The sequence below is a fragment of the Typha latifolia genome, chromosome 1, assembly GCF_019914945.1.
Source record: "Typha latifolia isolate L0001 chromosome 1, TyphaL0001v2, whole genome shotgun sequence".
Taxonomy (NCBI): Eukaryota; Viridiplantae; Streptophyta; class Magnoliopsida; order Poales; family Typhaceae; genus Typha; species Typha latifolia.
Window position 1 is genome coordinate 18812582 of NC_133086.1, and position 23096 is coordinate 18835677.

At 38.4% G+C, this 23096-nt stretch overlaps 3 protein-coding genes across 3 annotated transcripts; 2 read left to right on the forward strand and 1 right to left on the reverse strand.

Moving 5' to 3' along the window:
- The first annotated feature begins 1445 nt into the window (after window positions 1-1445).
- Window positions 1446-10887, forward strand: LOC140783962 (pentatricopeptide repeat-containing protein At5g10690). Its single transcript, XM_073131131.1, has 12 exons — window positions 1446-1756; window positions 1841-2023; window positions 4416-4548; window positions 5235-5329; window positions 5480-5641; window positions 5748-5816; window positions 6007-6139; window positions 7023-7255; window positions 8488-8565; window positions 9025-9093; window positions 9171-9347; window positions 10286-10887. The coding sequence occupies exons 1-12, from the start codon at window positions 1520-1522 to the stop codon at window positions 10565-10567; spliced, it is 1851 nt and encodes a 616-aa protein (XP_072987232.1). The 5' UTR covers window positions 1446-1519; the 3' UTR covers window positions 10568-10887.
- A 1532-nt stretch (window positions 10888-12419) lies between these two features.
- On the reverse strand, window positions 12420-16263 carry LOC140780643 (GEM-like protein 1). The gene is made up of 4 exons (XM_073126328.1): window positions 15810-16263; window positions 15612-15713; window positions 14586-14857; window positions 12420-12844 (listed from the first exon to the last, which is right to left on the reverse strand). The coding sequence occupies exons 1-4, from the start codon at window positions 16129-16131 to the stop codon at window positions 12656-12658; spliced, it is 885 nt and encodes a 294-aa protein (XP_072982429.1). The 5' UTR covers window positions 16132-16263; the 3' UTR covers window positions 12420-12655.
- Window positions 16264-18320: 2057 nt separating this feature from the next.
- Window positions 18321-20986, forward strand: LOC140795417 (transport inhibitor response 1-like protein). The gene is made up of 2 exons (XM_073147960.1): window positions 18321-19746; window positions 19822-20986. The coding sequence occupies exons 1-2, from the start codon at window positions 18715-18717 to the stop codon at window positions 20599-20601; spliced, it is 1812 nt and encodes a 603-aa protein (XP_073004061.1). The 5' UTR covers window positions 18321-18714; the 3' UTR covers window positions 20602-20986.
- The last annotated feature ends 2110 nt before the right edge of the window (window positions 20987-23096 follow it).

Consider the following 23096-nt stretch of genomic DNA (forward strand, 5'->3'; position numbering starts at 1 on the left):
TTGCCAAGTTCAACTACATCTCCATATCCTACGGTGTCAACACCCACCTTTCCTCCTCTCCTTTGTTGATATCTGTCACCGTTTTATGCCGTGCTCTGCTACCTATGAGTGTGGCCTCCATTATTGCTTGGCATAAGTCGATCTTCTCAATCCACAAAAGCCTCACGACATTGTCCACGAGGTTAATAATCCTCTCACACATCTCGAGCAATGAAGATTGTAACAGAGCTACAAAAGTTTTTCAAGAAATATTTTTAAATCTCAAAATCATAGTCAACCTAGTGCTATCGAGCTAGCGTTTTAGTGGATGGTGAGCTCATTCATACTTAGTTATTAGTGCTCGTGGATGATAGAAAGGAAGACTAAAAGGTATATGCAACCAAAGAACTTGGCGACGAGGATGGTGGTGTGGCCCTACGTCTCTAGCAAATCGAACAATTAAAGGCACATGCGCAACACGCACATTTCATTGCACCAATTCTGGAGAATTCAATAACCATTGTAATTCATTGCCAACCAAACTCTAACCCTGGTTCAAACTATTCTCCCTTCGTTTCTCTAAGCTCTCTCATTGGAGGGAGGACGAGGTATGACTTGATAAGGATGTGAGATGAGGTGAAAGATGATTTAGAGTTTGAGTGAGATTTAGTAAGCTCGAGCTCAAATCAAATCGAGCCCCCTCAAGCCAAGTTTTAGCTGCTCATTAATATTGATAGCCCTAGATGCAAGTAGGACTATGCAGAGTACATCATCAATGCCTATATTTAAGACCATCATGTACAACAGGAATTGGTGAATAAATGATGTAAAGTGATAATTTGGATGCCTTCTTGTGTCACTTTATACCTCCAGTAAGGACTCAAATGCCCCATGAAGCAATGTAAAAGAAACATAAGAAATGGCGATTGGCATTATTCTAATGTGCTTCTATTATTCTGTTTGAAGTATATGGCTTTGAATCAGCACTGCTAAGGGTGACTTGGAATTCATTGGAAAATCGTGGGTGTTCAATTATCAGAGCTAGCAAAGTCGATTCGTTAGGTGCGTATAGAGGATGATTTTATTGTGAAATTGTCATTTAAAAAAAAATTATATGCCTATCGTATGGATCTATCCCATTTTGTGTGAATTTGGCTTGTTATGTTTCATTTTTTTTATAGTGATGTCTTTATAGTTATATAATTTATAAATTTAAGATTAGGAATATTAATCTATTTTGTCTGAATTATAATTAATTTATGAGTTTTGAATCTATCAAAAAAATAAAAATGAATGATAAAATTAAAGAATAATAGCAATGATGGCAATTATGCCCAAATCCTCACCTAGACACTAATAACTAATTTCATTCTAGTCGGATCTCGTCAATTGAGACCCGACCCGACCCGACCCGATCCAGTTACAAAACGCGCCAAATAATCCTCAACGTTCGGTGACCACTCTCCGTAGGCTGTACGTCTTATCCCTCAACTCTCATCGATCGCAGTAGTAGTATGAGCGGCAGCGTAGCGCCGATGCGATGCCGCAGTTACTAAGTCTACGATCGCTCTTCCCCTTCCAAGAAACCTCCATCTCCCCAAATCTCCCGTTCCGAATCCTTCCTCCCATCACCTCCTCCTCCTACTCTCGAAGCCCTTCTTCCTCTCGACGAATCCCTAGAACCCTCTCAAAACCTCCGAAGCTCCACGCTTATCCCAATCTCCGTCGACTCACATCCCGAATCGTCGATCTCACGCGACGAAGGCAACTCAATCAGGTTACTCTCCTTTCCTTCTTGAGATTTGAGTTGATTTTTTGGTGTTTTGTGTGATCTTTTTGAGGATTGCGAGTCGTCTGGTAGATATTTGAGGAGGTGGAGATCGCGAAGGAGCGGTATGGAAATCTGAACACGATCGTAATGAATGCCGTCATGGAGGCCTGCGTCCACTGCGGGGACATAAATTCAGCTCTCCGTGTATTTGAAGAGATGTCGAAACCTGTGGGTTGTGGCGTCGATAGCATCTCGTATGGGATCTTGGTGAAGGTATACTCTCCTTTTAAGTTTTCTCTTTTCATCGTCAAAGGAACGAATCGAAATATTGACGGGTTAAAGTGACCCTGAGAGTGAGTTTTGTGCACCTATTCAGCTGTTAATCTTCAGAAGTCACTAGATTTTTTTCCTCAATTCTGTTAATATGTACTTTAAATGTGGCTCGGGGTAAACACTTCTCTTGTGAAGGGCGTTTTCATGTGATTTCGTTTAAGGTGTTAGAAATGAGATAAACCATTTTTGGTGTTAGATAGCCATTTATCCAAAATCCTAAGCAGTTAGAAGCCGTGAATTTTATTCCTCTGTCTCATGTTCGTGTATATGATTTTTCAAGATACAATTAGGTAATTTTTTAACCTTAGTCACAATTTTGTTGTTTTGTTTCCAAAATGTGAACAAAACTGTAATAATTATCTTGAATAAGTTTATGTAAAAATTTGTGTTTTGTTATTAAACTGTGAATAAGTGTAGGTAATAAGATCATTTTACAATGAAAAGATTAAAATACCCTCATAATAGATAGCATAAAGCTGAATGGGAGAAGATAAATATTTACAACTTGCTATGCAAAGATGATTGTTCTTGCTAGTTACTTTTAATAGATCACAAGTACTTTAGGTATGGAGGAAAGTATTTTAGATACTTTTCGCTAATAGAAATCAGGATAGGATTTTTGCACGTTGGTGGAAGAAAGGGAAAGTAGAAAGGGATTAGTTATAGAGGAGATATTTTGGTTATTTCTCACTAATTAGAACTCTAGCTTAGAAATGTGCATAACTTCATGGCACGTCTCCTCTTGTGGCAATATTTTATGCATAACTAATAATGTGACTTATCGTATGCAGAGTTTGATAAAATGTGTATAAGTAAGCGTTTGGCCTTAAAATATATTTAAGGGAGACTTAATTCATAAATAAGTATCATTTATGTACGAACCAAATACCCTAACACTTAGTACCTTACTAGGAGGATTTATTTGTCCATAGTCGATGATGATGATGATGCAAATGAGATACAGAGTTGGATACGACTTCTGATGATTTTTGCTTATGCTAAGGCTCATAAATCATTAACTGATTCTTATGTTAGACAATGCTCTGGGAAATCTATGAATTGTAAATATAGTGTGTGTAATTTGATTAAATATCTCTGATATATAGTTCTAAGAAATCTTACTTTTATAATAAAGCATTTTTTGAATGAATGACTTTGATCTTATCAGACTACTATCACTGGAACCTAGCATCTTCTTGTAAGATTTTGGTTTTTACAGTAGTTCAGGTAGCAGCTTATGGAACCTTTTATGTGTTCCATATGCTGATGTTGTTTTTTGATTGCTCTGTATTGAGTACACCAGCATAAGACCTAAGCACAGTCTAGATCCATAAAAAGAACATGAACAAGCCAGCCTATAGCCAGCATTATGTTATTTATAGATTGATTGATATAAGTTGGTTAAGCATGAAATGGATGGCTATTTAAGAACTTGGGGGCATAAAATGGTATATGTGGATATTTCTAATTTCTATCGATCAATATGATTGTTTATTATTTCACTATTAGATGATTTGTTTCTTACATTAGCTTACTTGAAACTCTGGCTTTGGTCTTGACGAGGATAAGGACCGCATGTGCTAGGTTGGCATTATGTTGTACCTTGGCCTGCCATATGTTGAGCTGGCATTTAGAAGATGGTTTATTTCCATTGTAAGGGTTTTTTTTTTCTTTTTTGCTTCATCCTTTTACTTATCTCATTTGTGACCACATCTGATGGGGTGTTCTGTTCACTTATTCTTTGGTTAGTTTGTGCCTTTGATATCAAGACACCTCTTTATGTCAAGGTCATATATTTTTCTCATTTTTTAGTCTCTTTCATATCTAAGGAAACTTTTGGAATATACTGATGTTTACATGAACTTAATTTATAGTGCTAATTGACCTGATAGGTTCCAAGCAAATCCCTCTCTTGCTTTAGTTATCTTTGTTTAATTCTTTGGTCTGGAAGTAGGAACAAAATGTAAAGAGATTGATCTCATGTTGAGAGCTTGCTGTATTTAGTCTTCCACAGAGCATTTTGACTTTCACGTCAATTCTATGTAAATTCATTGAAAAGAAGCTTGGACAATTGTAATGGCATTTGCGGATGTGATGCATGATTGCATACAGTTTTGTTTTAGAACTGTGTACTTGATGATTTACATTCTTTAATTTTGGCTGTCATGTATGGTATTGGCAGCTAGATTATTTTGTTGGCTGACAATCTAAGTGATAATAGCTCATTTTTATTTCTGGTTTATGCTTCCCTGGATTGAGTCAGCATTATGAGCATTTGGTTTTGGAGTCCCTTTACCTATAAATGCATTGACTATATAATGATTTTGTGAAGGGTTTGGGTGAGGCCCGAAGGGTTGATGAAGCATTCGAAATTCTTGAATCTATTGAACTAGGCACTGCTACTGGGAATCCAAGATTATCACCTCAACTCATCTATGGCCTATTAAATGCTCTTCTGGAAGCAGGTTGGTTGAGCCTAATTACTTACCATTTGTGAAAATGTATTTGTACTCTGCTACAATAATTGTTTTTCACATATTTTGCCTTTTAGCCTTTTCCTTCTTTTTCCTTGCTTTTGCTTCCATTCTTGCATAATGATATCATGCTTGTATTTTGAAACCCTTGAGGTTGATAATTACATTAACACTTTGTAATTATGGTGTTAATGTAAGATTGCAGAATAATCAGATTGTTTACTGGTTTCTGATTTTTTAATCCCATGACACCTTCATAGTTAAACTGGTCAGAAGATTAGTTAGTTTGATATATATGGGTTTAAGAATTGTTCTTTAAGATGAGAGAGCAGCGTCCATGTTACAAGCCACCAAAGATGGACAAGCCTGTGCGCCAATAGTAGAGAAACATGTGAAAATTGATATTGACTTAGAAGATATTCCGAAAAAGCATAACGATAAGTTATATCTTGGTAACTTTAACTATAGATATTGATAATTCTTAGAACTGCAAGTAATAATAAACCATCTTGAAAAATGTTTGTCAAAATTTGTTCAGTCCTGCAAGTGTTTTCTGATTGTCATAGGATCCTAGGGATTTATTGCTCTGTAGTGTGCAAATAATTGCTTGATTCTACATATATGTTGGCCTCCATGCTATATGGATACTTTTCTAATTTGCACCTGGTTACATGTAGGAGATATGCGCCGTGCAAATGCTCTTGTTGCACGTTCTCGTCATGTGCTTTGTGAGGAGCGTGACTCTGTCTTATTGTACAACATACTAATGAAGGTAGCCTAATAATTGGTTGTTATGTTGTCTGCTGATATCTACATTTTCATATTGCTGAAAGGTTAAAACTATGTAACATGATTTTAGGTCTCTCATACTGTCAAAGCGCATATACTTTGCAGCATGTTTTAATACCTTGAATCCCTTCAGGGATATATAAACACCGATTTTCCACTTGGTGCTTTAACTGTTAGAGATGAGATATTGCGCCAAGGGTTGAAGCCTGATAAGTTGACCTATAATACACTGGTTTCTGCTTGTGTAAGATCTGGAGATATGGATAAGGCAATCCAGTTGCTTGCAGAAATGAAGGTGCCAAGCAAGTATTTGAAAGGCCAGTTTTTAGCTTCAAGCGCTGGTTTTCTTACATAGAGCATATGCTATGAATTATATGAAAAGTTATCATATTATATTGCAGGAAGAAGCTGAAAAGAGTAACTGCTATGAACTTTTTCCGGATGCTATTACCTACACCTGTTTACTTAAGGTACTAGTTTATGATGATAGCTGCATGCAAATGCAGTTCAATAATTGTTCCTTCTTTTACAATTAGATAAATTTGATCATTATCTACTCTCTTACTTTACTTGAATGGCTACACTTAATTATGATTATAATTGAGTGATGGTCTTTGCATCATTTATTTCCCGTGAGTAAGATATGTAAACATTTTATAGGGTTTAGCAAATTGCAGAGACCTGATTTCAGTTTTGAAGATTGTGGTGGAGATGAAAACAGTGCTTCTTTCTATTGATAGGATCGCATATACTGCAATGGTTGATTCCTTGCTGGCTTGCGGGTCAATGAAGGGTAACCTGTGGACTGATCTAATTGTTGGTTTTTATTTCTTTTATCATGACTTCCTTTTCTTTCCTTTTGTTTTTAAATTTGTGAAACCTATTGGATACACTGAAAGGTGCAGCTTGTTCAACAGTAAATGACATGCTACAAGATATAGACTGCCATTTATTGTTGAGATTTAACTTTGTGATCCTACATCTTGTAAGTCATAATGTACTTTTCTTGAGTATGACAAAAGCAGAGTGCCAAGTAGTTTAAAGACAGACTTTAGACATAAAGCAGAAGTAATTGAAGTCTTTTAAATTTCAGAAATTGCAAATTAGAAAGCTTAAAGATAAGCCTGATCCCTCGAATCCGAGCTCCATTAATTGAAGGTTATCAGCAACATTCTATTGCATGCAAAGATTGAAAATTTGCTTGTGGCCACAGTGAACACTGAGTAGGAAGAATAACTGGCAAATACATATCTAGAAAACATCTCATTTACTAGCATTATTTAGGTGATCTGACACTGGCCTTATATTCTATCAAATGTAACATGATATTTGAGTTCGTTTTAAAGTTATTCATCTTTGTTGCTTCTTCCTCTAGCTAATGAGAATGTCTAAGCTTGGTTGATTTTGAATTAATTTTCGACTTGAAAAGAATTTAATTGAAGCAGCCACTTCTGATTTTCTTAATCACTTAAATGGTATTTAGTCAGGTTAAAGGCACAAAGCTATTTGGGTACTTAAAGATAAAATTGATAAATTATTGTTAATTTTTAGCTTAAAATCCTCTGAAATCAGAGAGGAACCTGTAACTCTCGGTGCTTCCATGGTTGGTATCATTATTTTGATTTTTTTTCTTTTAATGGCACTATAATGTTCATTTTATTTCTTTATTTTTATAGGTGCTCTTTGCATCTTTGGAGAGATAGTTAAGCAGGCTGGGACGAACAACAGCTTGAAGCCCAAACCTCATCTCTATCTTTCGATGATGCGGGCCTTTGCTACAGGGGGGGATTTTGATATGGCCAAGAGGCTTCATTTACACATGTGGTCAGATTCAGTAGGGTCAATTCCTGCTTCAGCACAAACAGAAGCTGATGAGCTTCTTATGGAGGCAGCTGTAAATAGTTACCAGGTAGTCATATTCCTTGATTTTATGAACCATGATAAGAACTTAAGAAGTCATTAATGATGTTATCTGAGCACATTCCCTAGTAATGTATATCAACCTTTAGGTTAGTGATTAGTTTAATATTTTGATGATTCAGAGACCTTGAGAAGAATATCTTGGTAATATGTGAACTTAGATACATCTTATAGTTAAATTAGCAGAATTGTATATATTGCAGGCCGTTAATTATAGTGACTGTCCCAATTTTTATAAGTGACACATCTGACACTTGAGAATGAATTTGTTAAACTACCTAATATTGCTATGGTATGGTACCCAATCTAAGTGCAATGTGGCATGAGGAAAGAAAAATAAGATGAAATCTGAAGTTTGCCTAATGGAAGAACTTCTTGCCAATTTGGACTAGGCCTTCTCTGTTCTAAGGTAATGGGATGATTAAGATTTATCCTTTGTCCCCTATGGTGAAGAATCTAGTACCAGATGATAGCAATACCTTCTCTGCCTCATTTTGAAGGTTTTAGGCAAATGCATATCAATAGTGTCTTTGCATCCGGACTGTCAAATCCTACACTTTTTTTGCACATATCACTAATAAAGCATGAGATATGTATAAAGTTGCACCAAGCTAGTTACTTCCAATTTGTCTGTCCATACACAACATGCCACAGATTTGGTATTTGATCTCAATGGAACATCTGAAAAAGAAAATGACCTTGTCTCTGCATCTTGGTTCAACATTTCTGAAGGCCTTCCTTTTATGGCATTCATATATTTCTCACAATGTTGGATTCTTTCTTCACTCTTAGTTATCTTTCTTATTCCTTTTGATATTTTCTTACTGATGTTTCTCTTTTGATGGGCTTATATTTGACTTATTCATACCACGGTGTTCTTTCTTTTATTAGATTATGTAATGGCTGAAGAAAATGAAAATTGAAAGCATCAAGAAGATTCTTCTCACTGTTGTAAAAAAGAAAAATCCAATCACAGACTAATGTTCCTATCCTGACTTGAAATATATAAGTAATTTTGTGTAATATACTGTATTATTGAGCTAACTGAGTTCTTTCTTTAATATACGACCTTATTCTGTATGTTCTTTGTAACTCTACGACTTTTAGTACCACTATCTTCCTGATTACTAAATTTTGTTAGTTCATGTTGTGAACAAGTTTTTCAGTGTAATTTACTTTTCCTTTTTCTTTTGCATAATGCAATTTTTGTGTGATTAACAGGTTGATGTTGCTAGAGACCTTCTTTCAAATATAATCAACAAGCAGGAATTCTTTTCTTGGACAAGCAGAGGAGGAATGGTTCGTAACCGCTGTCTTTTTCTTTTTTCTTTAGCTTTCAGACAAAACAGCAGTGGTAGATTATTACTTAAACCAATAATTATATGAAAAAGAAGGGCAACAAAGGATCAGTCAGGTCTATAATTTTGATAAATTCTTACCCTATGGCTCGAATAAGAAAGCTTATACCAGTGATTTTGTTACCGCTGAACTGCTCCTATTGTTTTTGCAAGTTAGTGTCTATTTTTCATCTAGAAATTTTGTTTAAGGACTTCTGTAGTGTATGAGTTTCTTTGCAATAGTCACTATGTCCTCTCTGTATTTTATGAACAATTGTCAATTTACTGTACTAAAAGTGATGCCTTCTCAGGCACTGAATATAGTGTACAAATTAATTTTCTTTTCAATCTTTTATTGCATGTACTGATAGAAAATCATGTGTGAACTTAGTCATGAATATACAATATTTACTTCTATCAGGTTGCTGTTAGAGTCGAAGCTTTGTCAGGATTCACCAATACTATGCTTAGACCCTGTCTCCTTCCCCAGGTTCATCTGATTCATTTCATCTCTACACCCTTTCCTACTGCTGCAGGACCATTTCTAACTATCCTGTCAAACTATAGATTTTTGTGAACGATCCAGTTGAGAAGTATATGACACCATTCGAAGAAGCCAATCCATTGCCTGCTAACGTGAAATTGAACAAGGTAGTAATGCGCTTCTTCAAGGATCCTGCAATTCCTATTATAGACGACTGGGGAAGGTGTGTCGGAATTGTTCATCGTTGTGATTGTATCAAGGTACAGTATCTCCTTCTATCCAGTATTCTGTTACATGCCCCACTTCTACAATGATCATACATTATTTTTGAAAGCTTGGTAGGTTTGAATTGTCCCAAGTTTGTGGCATATGAGGGCCTGGACTATTTCTTTTTTCTCTTCTTATACTTTGTAGTTAAGAATATATGCATAGAGGAATATTTCTCATTACCAGTTTACCGTGGAACTATATGTATCACCTGTTGACTGAATATTAAGTGAAAATCATATCAGAATCAAGAAAAGTTGTCCTCCTACATATATAATGACTGAATATTAGTGTTGACAGTCTTTCAGTTATCCTCTGATATCTCCTTTTTTAGATTTTCTGATTCATGCATCTGTTGCATCAGCCAAAAGCCTATTTCATTAACATCCATTTTCTCAAAATATAAGGATTTGACTCAGGATTGCCCATTTTTAATTCCAGGGTTTCTCTGAATTTGGAAGTTAACACTTAGCAGGTTTCCATACCAAGGCTGTGTATGACTTGTGGCATTGCAACCCATCACTAATTAGTCCCAGTTCCAGATAATTTCTTCATTGTTTACTCCACACCGTTAATGATCGAACCTTAGATCTAACTAAGGATAGATTCTGACCTCTTAGTCCTTTTCTATTATAACTCAAATTAAAGCAATTTATATTATTTATCCCTTAAGATGATTGGAATTTTAATACTAGTGTGACTAAATCTAGGATATTTATATTCACTAACTTTACTATTTAGTTCATTTGAATTAGATGATGTTCTTTCTATTTGCTGATGTATCCTATATAGAAACAACAAAAACGTAACTTTTTGTCCTTTTTTATGTTATGATATGAAGATGTTTGACTAAATTTGTTATTCAAAAACTTGGATTTCACTGTAGCTTATATATTATAAGGTGGTGACATTTCTTCCTACATTTTAACAGTTGAATGCACCTCTCTCAACAATGATGAGGGGACCTCCACCTTGTGTGACCACCTCGACATCTGTTGGTCGGGTCATTGATCTACTCCTTGAGAAGAAGTATGAAATGGTTATAGTTGTAAGAAACCACAATGTGTATGAAAGCAGTTACAGCTCAAGTTCAAGGCCTCTTGGAGTTTTCTCCCTTCAAAAGTTGTTCAGGTTTGCACTTGGCATATCGGAGATGCAGGATGCTCGTGCCTCTAGCATTTCCACCCAACAGAAACTTGAGCTATATACTTAACAGTGGATCCACCAATCTTTTATCTCTAGTATGATTTTTTGCTAGTCAATTATTTCTTGTCCTTTACGACAAAGATTTACACATTCTCAAATGGCTGGCCTTATGTGAAAATAAGGGAGTGTATGTGGCAGAGGTTTGGCATATTATAGCTTAGATCTAGCAAACAGACTGGCATGTGTTAGCTGTAGGAAGTATGGTTATGAAAGTTACTTCAGTTCACCAGTTCAAGCTTAACTCCTCGCTTTACATTAGCGGACCTATAGGTCGGGCGGAAGGATGTTACTTTTATGATCAATTTCAAGAATCGGTCTCTTTATTTATTTTGGTGGTTTTCTTTTTAACTGCTTTTTGTGTTATCGCCTTTGTGGGAGACTACAACAGCAATTGGCAGATTAACATATCAAGGGGACTTCCTGAAGGTCATTTGATTGGGACAAACCATCATTGGGCGTTGGTAGATTGAACGAAAAAGCTCAATAGCGAAACTTATTTTTGTTTTTGTGAGTAGAGTAATTGATGTTAGGAGTGGTCTAGAATTTGAGATCAGATAAATATACAGAAATTGCATGCTTATAATATTCAAATGTGAATTGATTGAAGAGTCCAATTGGTTTAGTTCGCATGCGCCAAGAATAATGGCCTTAATCATAACACAGTCAAATATGTTATCGTTTACTATGGAGAGATTGCATGGATGATGTCACCTAGTCGGCTAGTCTTGCTTTGCTTGTTCAAATAGATCAAGTGCACTTCTTCTAATGGAGAAAATGATGTATCCTCACTAGGTACTCAAAAACTTCAAGATACTTTTCAGTTTGTCACATTCCATATGAACTATGTTTAGGATTCTTTATTTTGATGTGCTGATCATAATTCCGTGATCATGCATATAGTGTTATTGATAAGCTTTCTCGTCCTTCTCTTCACGTATGTTTTTAAATTAAATTTAACCTAGTATAGGAGGAAGCATGGAAAGAGCCACATTGTACTACAAAAAAAAAAGAGCTCTAGATGACCATTGAAAGTAATATGGACAATCACTACTCAACAACACTTTGAAGGATCCGGCCAACTTCTGTGGCACACTTGGTATTTTCTATTTTCTATTAGAAAAAGGTTAAAGCCGTTTCTCAAAACCATGATGTACACGCTTGCAATTTTGGAAAATATTTCTCAGTTGCCAGTTTTTGGGGCCATTTGTCTCTTCGATATTCTTTTGATATTTTTGTAATAATTCGCACCCAATTAGTTCTAGCACTAGGGATAATATCGCCAGTAAATGTTCGTGTGTATCTACTATCTACAGTTAAAATTAGATATAAACGGAGCGATATTAGAGAGCACAGCCCAAGGTTCGACTGTACCCTTTTCTCCCTTCTCCCGTCGGTGAGGAGATTTGCTGCCTATCAGAATAAAAAGATCGTGAAACCAGCTCTTCACAGGAACAAGAACAAGAATTTGAGGAAATAGTACCATATATATTTCAGTGAATCGTCACAAAATCCTGCTTGTATTCAGAGAGTAACCTATTGTCTTCTTCTCCTTTTATTCTTGAGAGAGAGAGAGGGAGAGAGACTTGTAAAAAGTTTATTCTATGAATTATTTTCCCTATAAATTTAATTCAATGATTCCACGATTTGAAGGGCAGATTCATCACTAGTTGGGATATAAGTGGATCAGATTCGGTTGGATAGGTTGTGAGATTGAATCTGATCCCATTTAATTTATTTAGGTCCATATTGATTGAATTTTTTTTTATAAAAAAACACTCAAATTAAGTGCAACAATCTGTGCAACTTAGGAAAAGTCATCGGGAATGTCCCATTGTCATGTAAAAAAAATAGAAAGTATAAAAAATAATTTGCATGCTAAAATAACTATCATATCAAAAAGTTCGAAAGGGAATACATATGAGAGAGTACACTATGACTAGGAGCTTATAGTAGAGGAAAGTTCAACTATTCAAGCAGGAGCTGTTCCAAAGGTCAATGGACACCAATAACAATGGCAAAACGATTCTTCTCGTATGTGCATCAGTAGTGCCTTGCAAGGCCATAAGAGATCAACATAACTCCCAAAAAGTCATTCTCAGGGTTGATTATCATGCACGCCGATCAGAGCTTCTTGAAGGTTCTTTACAGCGCTATCATAGTTTACAAAACCCATTAACCAAAATTCGTGGTTGTCAACAGATACGATCTGGATATATTTCTCTGCGGAATTCACTTTGCTCAACGAAGGATTAGCTGCTCTTAGCTGATGCAAAGGAATCACCACCTGTTTGTATAAAGACAGGTAAGAAAAACAAATTAACAAAAAGATGACTCACAACTTGCTTGAATAGGGAGGGAGCTTGCTCAAAAGATAAGGATTACATGCAGTTCAGAACAAACACACTTGGCAGTATGCACTATCTGTAAAGAGATGGCTAAAAGCCACCAAGTTTTACTTATAATGGAGTAAGTAACAGATTCCTGTGAAACCTTACTGTAACGCTGTTCATGTCGGTGCACTACAATAAACAAAGGCAAAACTAGACTAGTGGAAAGAAGAACAGATATAGCCAGGTGACTCTGCAAGTGGCCAATAATTTGAGATAAAATGTCCTATAACATAAACTTAGTAATTCATATAACAAGTACAAGCACATCAATCACCAATATATAAATGGATAGGTATTGGCAACGATCCTGAACATAATTCAGAAGGTAGTACAGTTCCTAGAGAGTTTTCTTTTTCTTTTCTCGTATAGAACAAGCAAGGATGCCCCAAACTTCTATAGAATATCATGTTAGAAAAGAAGAAGTTAATAGATGCCAACACATTGAACAAAGGGCTATACACTACTCGTTTATATTTTCTACTTATAACAAGATAGAGAAATGGGGACATGATGGGACAAATATAATTAATTAGTCCTTGGGGATTGTCCATCCAGCATAAAGATCCATGGCGGTACATATTGCAGATTGATGTAAGCCAATCACATTGAAGACTATAAGTCCTCGAACTGAATGGGGCAATAAAATGCAGGCGGGGCAAAGGGATCATTTGTGTGTGGTAGGATGTGGTAGGATGTGAAAAAGTGAAGAAAGCAGAAGCACAGGTTAAGGAAGCTTCAGTCAGTATAGAACAGAGGTCTAACCTGTATCAAGCTAGGCCAGTAAATTTAGAACTCATTTAAGAAGATTGGATCAGAAAATACATTATATTACAATTCCTAGAGCTTCTTTTAATGTTTCTAGCAAATATTGCTTACTATTATCCATCACTAACATTCAGTTCTGCAGTACTAGAGAGGGCTACAGGAAACAAAGTGTTAATAGAAGGTTCCACATTTGTTCGTCATAGATATTGCATCATCTTTACTATCTTTTACATTTATCATGGTACCCTTATGTGTTCTAATCATCTTTTACATTTATCATAATATTTCACATTTATCATTTTAAAATGTCAAAAAATCTATGTGTTCTAATCATCTTCTCCCTGTGAATTTTATTTCAGAGGACATTATCCCAATGAGAAGTTGAGAACATGGAGATGTGTTTCCAAGTAACCTAATTCTCTTCAAAATAACGCCCGCTTATGGAAGCAAAGTCTTCCACTGCGATGCATGTCTGCCATTATTGATATGATCTAAGAAATTCTTTATCTAAAACTTTTGGCCATGAAAGAATCCGTAGCTCAGAATATTCTCTCTTTGCTACTAGTATACAATATACACTACAAGCCCCTCTCTTGACTGATACTGTTTAGGCCAGGATTTATGGGCAGTTGACTTCTTGCAAAACTCTTTTGTTTTGCTAATATCTTAATCTGAGAATATCATAATAATGATAACTAGCATACATCATAAAATTATCTAAAAGTTATAGCAACACCATATTTAGGACTGAGTAATTTTTTATTTCAGGATCAATTAAGTTATTTACGTAGTATAGGCTTGACAAATTGCTTGGTTGGGCTCCTCACAAAATCCCCTCAAGGAAAAACTAATTGCAAGGGATAGACATACCTTATAATAGCTCCATTCAGTTTGATCTCCAACTTTATAGGAGAGAGGATTGTCACTGCAAAAAGCAAGTTTAGCCGTGGAGAGGTATAAAATTCCCATAACAGGACCAGCAGATGTTGATAAATAGCACGCATAAGATTTTTTAAGTTTCTCCTCAGGCTGTGCATCAAAAGTCTGCCGAAATATCTTGTCATAACCGCCTTCTGCTATAACTTTGGTTCCTTGAGCAATCCTTCCCATGGCAGCTTCAGCAAAACTAGGTCCTGTCTTCACTGGAATAAGAAGAATATATTTTCTTCAGAATCAATGAGTTGTGCTACTAGTTAGGAGCAATATATTGTAGGAAAATACGACGTCCAAACTGCTGAAAATAAGTAAGGCAGACATTGACAAATATAAATATGAAACTTTCACACAAGCCCCCTCATGGGGGATGTCGCGGTTGAAATGTCGGTTCCCAGCTACTAAGGTCCTGCTTGGCACAATCTAGTCCATCTAAGGCCAAACACACAAGGGATACAATAGAAGAAATCATTCATGGTCAGTGCATTCTTCAAGATCCTCCAGGATCATGTGACTGAATTAGAAATTCAGAAGTCATGAAAAAAAGGAGAATAAGGAAAAGGCCAACAATGCTAGACGAGATACATGAGCTTCATTAGTGCATCAAGTAGTATTCATTAAGTATCATGAACTTTGCGAAATTGTCCGAAATAATTTCATAATGCTATCATACAAAAGAATCACTCAAGAGCAGAATTATGTGGAAAGATTTCACGTAGTTATTATTTGCTTATTTCATAAACCGAAAGAGCTTGGGCATGCAATGACAAAGCTAACATTGCCTTGGATCTTAGCAATCACATAAGCTATCCGAAATCCTGCTAACATCCAAATTTATCACCTATCTAAAGCATAACTTGCCCAACTGTAACGAAAACAGAAGTACCACAAAACTAGAGGATAACTCCGCATGATACTGCGCAAAGAACAAGAGGCAGGTGCAACATTCTCAAGCACACTCACAGTGTTGCCAAGTGTTTCGCGACAAATCCTCGGCCCTCTTCGTCGCTTCCCCAACTTTCTTCCCCCATTTTGAGAGCACACCCTTCACAGTCTCCATCGTTTCTAAAATTCAACCAGATCTTACAAGAAGTCAAATTTTAACATAATAATAATTCAAATGCGAGCAGGAAAAAATAGAAACTTGTTCGAATCGGGTACTCTTAGATGACGAGGGCTGGACGGGGGCAGAAGTGACGTATGGATTCGACTCCGCCGGCATCGAGGTGGCAGAGGCGGAGGCGGGTGGGCCCTCCCTCGTCAGATCGCTGCTCCAGCTAACGGTCTTCTGCCCCGTCGATGCGCGATCGGGCGGCTGCGATGGAGGAGTTTGGGAGATTGCGGCGGAGCCCTCGGGTAAAGAATAAGGAGGCGGCGGCGGAGGAGGAGGGGGGCGAGCGCCGTCCTTAGAGTCGAGCTCGGGGTCCGGAAGATGTCCACCGTCGGATTTGGCCTTATCGTGCTGATCGTCCGTCGGATCCATGATCTTGATCGGAATCTTCGACGACTTGGAGGAATCGAACGAGTTCCGATTCGAACTTGTCACCGCGGGGAGCGCGTTTCTCTTCCTTCGTCGAAGTCCGCGATTGAGGCCCCTCTGAATTCTGGTACATCGCGGGATAAGTTTATCTCTTTTTTCAAACTGTGTTTGAGAGTGCCAGTTGGCATTTGACACGTAAGCAAGCTGGACTTTTTGAAGGCTGGAGAATATTATTGTACATTATAATATTATGCATAAGTAAAAATTAAATTTTAAAAAAAAAATTTATTGGCCATTCCATTTTGAAGTTTGAACACCCCCGAGAGGCCGAGACGATAAGCCTGACGACCGAGGGACCAATATATTGACTTATCTCATTGGAAAAGATACCAAAAGCTAGCGAATTCTATGGGTGTAATCGAGCCCAGCTCTCCATATAATAAATTTATTTCATGCCTATTTCGAACTCTCAAGTCTATTTCGAGCCACTCGATGAGCCAAATCAAACGTATCTTAAATTACGGTCCAATTAAGTTTGAATCTAATTTAGATTAAATTTATGATAGTCTACACTTTATAAAGTCAAATTAGATATATTACCAAATTAAATCTTATTTATTATTATTATTTATATTTATATACTATTTGAGTTTTACCTAGCAGAGTCTAATTGAGCTGATTGTGCTTAAACTTGACTTAGATTCATGTCTGATTCAATTGGTCAAACTTAGTTTGTTTCAAACGGAGTTTGAATTGGTTTGATTATTTTGACAGCTCTGCTAACGACGAGAGTATTCAACTTTTTTGGTTAAATAATATAACCATCTTTATGAAGAACTAATACAATTAATTATATTTTTGTTCTTATATTAAATTTGTTAAATTTTTAAAATTACTTTTATCAGAATTTATATTGATGAATAGCCTAGTGACATATTTAAATAGTTCATGAGGTGTATCCTTTCATCCTTTTTTTTTTGTCTTGAAAAATTAGAGTGATACAAAGCGATAGATCAGAAGATCTAAAATATAATTACCCTGAAAAAGGAAGCCATTCATTTGATTGTTATTTCATAAATCTGAATCATAAATAATAATTTGCCGAAAGGGCCGTCCCGAGATTCGATGCTCTTAACTATAGGAATTTCCTGCTATCATTCTAGGAGTTACGTGTTAAGCGTGAGTAACACATGAATCAACTACTTCATATGAAGAACCCCAGAATCTTTGAACTTCTTGGAATTCCTTTGCTGATGTCAAGATACATACACACACATATATATATATATATATATATATATTCAAATGCAGATCTTTTGAAAAAAAAAAAAAGTCCAGTGTAGTGTTGTGGAAGAATGCTGGGGATGTTGTTTCGTTATTCATTGCTGAAGCTGCCAAATGCCAGTGTTGTGGATTGGCTATATTAAAGAAGTGAATAAAGGCAAGTGCCAGAATCAAGCCTTTAATCTCCACACAAACACACACACGCTCACACACAAAAAGAATTCACGAAGGTAGATTACTGGATGCTTTATATAGCTGGGCAAATGCACTTGATATTCCAGAGCTTCACGAAGGGCGGCTAGTGATTGATAGATTCATGTACAAGTATTTGGGATAAAAGCATTGTTAATTAGACGTCGTTACAATTTAGACATTGTAAAAATTATCCCGTGTTTCTATGTAAGCAACCACTACTCATCGATCCGCTGTTAGTGGGTTAGCATATAATTGCAGAAGACACCGGGATTACACTCTACCCCCTTGAGTGGAAAGTAGTAGATAGGGTAAACTAATTCCCATAATGGCGAGGGTCAATATCAAGGACTATTCTACAATATATCCATCTCATATCATCCGTAAAAGATTTTTTTTTTTTTTTCGTAGCCAGTAGCTTTCAATTAGAAATCAACTAATGAACTAAATAGGGTGGGGGGCGGCCTAAGTGGCCGGTAGTACCTTGGTTGTACATGTCAATCATTGTGGAGCATTCAACTCAATCCGATCCGATGCAAGTGGATCGACGTTTACAAGCTGTATAATCTGACGCACCAATTGGCTGCAACCCACGTGGTCAAACACCCAGATCTCCTGTTGCCACACTCAACCCAATCCACATCGTGAATGGACTGGGCAGAGGAAAAAGGAGATAAGAAACAACAAAAGGAAGAGGGAAGGAGGAGGAGAGGGCGCGGAAATAAAAAGGAAGAGGAGCACTTACTCTTTTTTTTTACCAGCACAGTGGTGTGGGATAGTAGACTACGATTGAGAGTGACATGGTAGTACAAAGATGTACAGACGACGCCCACCTTGATGGGCCTTCAATTCCCCCATCCACTCTCTCTCTCCTCTTCTGCGAGTAAGTCACCAAGGGGCAAGGGGAGTAGAGATTGGGGGGATATTTTTAAATCCAGAGAGGGCCAAATGATAGAGGTGGGGGTTCTTGGACGGTGGCAGCTGCAGCAGTAGTGTGATGGGCAGGGAGAATCCCAATGTCCAGAGCTCTGAAACACTGATCCACCACAGATTAATAAATACGCAGACCAACGCAACCGCAGCATCTCCCCTCTTCCTCCCCCTAAGAAGATGAGAGAGGAGGAGAGGTGGGTTCCGGATCTTCGCGGATCCGGCAAGATCCGAAATGGGTGCGGCCGGGACTACCCGCCGCCGTTCACGGACCAGGTGCTGGAGAACGTGCTGGAGAGCGTCCTCCAGTTCCTGACGGCGCGGCGGGACCGGAACGCAGCGTCGCTCGTGTGCAGGTCGTGGTACCGGGCGGAGGCGCAGACGCGGCGGGAGCTCTTCATCGGGAACTGCTACGCCGTGGCGCCGCGCCGAGCGGCCGAGCGGTTCCGGTGCGTTCGGTCGCTCGTGCTCAAGGGGAAGCCGCGGTTCGCCGATTTCAATCTCGTGCCGTTGGGCTGGGGGGCGAACTTCTCGCAGTGGGCCTTTGCCTTCGCCCACGCCTACCCGTGGCTGGAGAGGATCTGCCTCAAGAGGATGACCGTGCTCGACGATGACCTCGCGCTCATAGCGCGCTCATTCCCTTACTTCAAAGATCTAACCCTCATCTGCTGCGAAGGGTTCGGCACCGCCGGATTAGCCGTCATCGCCGAGAAGTGTAGGTATCTCCGGGTGCTGGATCTGATCGAGGACGTGGTGGACGACGAGGGGGATGAGGTCGTGGACTGGATCGCGAAGTTTCCGGAGACGACCACCAGCTTGGAGTCGCTCGCGTTCGAGTGCGTCGCATGCGAGTTCAGTTTCGAGGCATTGGAGTCGCTCGTGGCGCGGTCGCCTAAGCTTAGGCGGCTGAGGGTTAACCATTTCGTCACCGTAGAGCAACTCCGCCGCCTTATGGCTCTCGCTCCGTTGCTGACTCATCTTGGTATCGGCTCCTTCAAATCCGAGTCCGCCGAAATCGATCTGGCCTCCTCTTTCGCCGCCTCGAAGTCGCTCGTTTGCCTCTCGGGATTCCGAGAGGTGGCTCCTGAGTACCTCCCTGCGATTTATCCCGTCTGCGCTAATCTCACCTCTCTCAACTTTAGCTTCGCAGATCTCATGGCCGATGAGATCGTCCCCGTCATCCGCCGCTGTCACAATCTCCAGAGTCTTTGGGTATGATCTCTCCCAAATCTCGATTTGTACTCCATCTAGTCCCATCGTTGGTATTCAACTTCAAATCTTGAATAGGTTCTTGATTCATTGGGCGACGAGGGGCTCCGTGCCGTAGCAGAGACGTGCAGGGAACTCCGGGAGCTCAGGGTGTTCCCTCTGGATGCCACCGAGGACTCTCTCGGTTCCGTCTCGCACGTCGGTCTTACGGCGATCTCCGAAGGCTGTTCGAAGCTTCGATCTATTCTGTACTTCTGTCAGCGAATGACCAATGCCGCGGTGGTCGCCATGTCCAAGAATTGCCCTGACCTCGTGGTGTTTCGCCTCTGTATCATGGGTCGCCGTCGCCCCGATCACCTTACCGGAGAGCCGATGGATGAGGGTTTCGGAGCTATTGTGATGAACTGCAACAAGCTGACCAGGCTTGCAGTCTCTGGATTGCTAACTGACAAGGCATTTGGGTACATTGGGAAGTACGGGAAGTTGGTTAGGACTCTATCCGTTGCTTTTGCGGGTAATGGTGACTTAGCGCTGAGATATGTTCTGGAAGGGTGCCCCAAATTACAGAAGCTTGAGATCAGAGATAGCCCGTTCGGGGATGTGGGATTGCTTTCTGGGCTTCACCATTATTACAACATGAGGTTCTTGTGGATGTCATCATGCAAATTATCTCTAAGGGGTTGCAAGGATGTAGCTCAGAGGTTACCTCGCTTGGTCGTAGAAGTTATCAGGGACACAGTTGAAAAGGAAGGAGAAGGAGAAGAAGGAGAAGAAACTATGGCCGTCGAGAAGTTATACATGTACCGTTCCTTAGCAGGGCCAAGGACCGATGTGCCGCCCTTTGTGAAGATCCTGTAGTATTGCTATGAGCCAAGGAAGGACCCCCATATCCTTGTAGCTCCATGTGGGAGCTCAAATCGAATTTGGAGTAAAATGTTAGTCACTGCAGGGAGGCAAGTCTGTAGGTGGTTTTCAGTAACCTACAGATAATATCTAATGATCCATACCAAGTAGATAAGATACCTCCTCTATTCGTTTTCGCTCAATTAATTCATTCTCTTATGGTTGGGACATTGGAATGACATTTGCAGTAGAAGCCACTAGATCTGTATCCTGACCTATATCTATCTTTGTTCCTGCTGCACGTCTGCAAATTTTAATTAAGTTGACAAGAAAACGAGATGTTTGTGTTCTTCTTGTATCATTGCGCAATAATCTATGTTTGGTTCCAGACTTCCAGGAATTTCTGAGACTTGAAATCTCCATTGCTGAATATTTTGCCTAAGGTCAATGGATCTCGTTCACATTCAAGACTGGGCCATGAATCAAATGAGGTGAATCTTAGAACAATTGAATTTTCCTTCATCCCATAGTTATCTTCCATTGCTTGTCTTCATTTCATCTGGTTGTTGGATTAATTAAAAACTGCTTATTGTTTTCATATCTCTCCGTAGACATCATACCACTATTGCATTGGTATATTAAATGTACAGTCTTTATGGAGCCTTTTTTTCTCCACAACTTTTGTCCTCTTATTAGGGCCTACCAATGATTTGGTCATGGGGCCTGGGTACGCTACAGCTTTAAAATCATATTAACAAGCCCTGAACATTCTTAAATGGTCAATACTCGTTAGGTTTCAGTCCAATAAAAAGGAAGAAGCTGTTCATTGATTGCTGAGTCCTTGTCATCAGATTAGTGCACCTTTTGGACTGCAGGCATTTGTTTCTTCTTCAGAGAATAGGCAAAGGCAGATGCGTTGCATCTGTCATCTGAGGCCCATGAAAGTTTTAATGTACCTGGCTTCACTAACGCCCTAGCAACGTCAAACCCCTTTCTCCACACTTTGCCAGTTATTTTTCACTGAAACTATTAATCTATAGTTCAATCTGTGGTACCTTCTGTGCTCATCTTTGAGTGTCTTTCTTGGGCCTGGGCCTGGGCCTGGGCCTAATCCTTCTTCCAATATGCGACACAATTGCCAGTACTGAGATGAAGAGTCATCAATCAAACCTACCTTCTCAAGGTGTACCCAGTCTCGGTATATGATCAGGTGTGTGAATAGTTTGTTTTCAAAAGAACGCATGTGAATTATGTGATCTGACAAAGTGTCTGTAGTAGGTTTTACTGAGACTGCTATTAGACAGGGCTTAGGTCAGGCCACGAGTTAAAACTCCAGTGAACTATTACTCGATTCTGAATCTTTTTGGCCTAAACTTTGACGAAAGTCTAGCCTTTCTTTGTCAAACCTTTGTTTAAATCCTATATCATTAGTCCATAGACCATAATCCGGTGGCACACGACATGCACGTGTGAGAGCACGAGAGCGGGATATCTCGATTCTCTCCAGCTCATTATCACTGCCCCTCACCAACGCCATCGAGCTTGCAATTGGCAGTGCAATTTGCTGGAGTAGGTGACAAAATATATCTTGCCCATGCTCCACTAGCAAGTAGTAGTAAAATATTAGAATTTTTACAAATCACACCCTATATTTTACCTATTTTATAATTTGTATTCGTCTTTAGGAATTTTATAATGCGACCCCAGTTTTTTCTATAATATTTATTTAACATCCCAACATTATTTTAGCTAACTGACATTAATCATGTTATATAGTTTTTGTGACTCTAGTTCAAAGATTACTAAAATATTCTAAAAAAATTCTGACATAACTTAAATCCCTGCAAAATCCTTTTTTCCTAAACTAAACTCTAACCCCACAAAATCTAAATCCTCTTATCTATAACTAAACCCTACCTCATAAAATTATAATATCAAAACCCACAACCCACAATAATCCCCCAAAATCCCTACCACGTACAAGCCTTAGAAGCTTCCCCCAACTTTACCTATTTTTCTTCATCTCTCTAGCTTAAACATTTTTTTTCTCCATCTTTTTCCAAATTTTTTTCATCTCCCTCCCCATCTTTGAGGTCGCAAGCAACAAAATCGGCTTAGCATTTGTGGAGCTCTAAGATCTCCATGACTTGAAGTTTGGAAGCTCTAAGATTGGCTTGGCATTTAGGTGATATTCTCCATGGTTTGAGAAAAAACAATAAGTATAGATGTTCATGTTATGAATAAAATTAGAGATAAGTACAAGGGTAATTTAGGAATGTTATAAATTACATAGTGAATTATAATATAATATTCTCTTTCTAGTATTATTTAGTTTGATTATGGTTAGGTTAAGTTAACTCAAGGTGTTAAATGAACATTATAGGGAAAAGGAGATGTCGTGTTATAAAATTTGCAAATACAGGATGTGAATCATAAAATAGGCAAAATATAGGGTATGATTTATAAAAATCCCTAAAAATATTATATGTCTCTCATTTTCTCTTCCAATT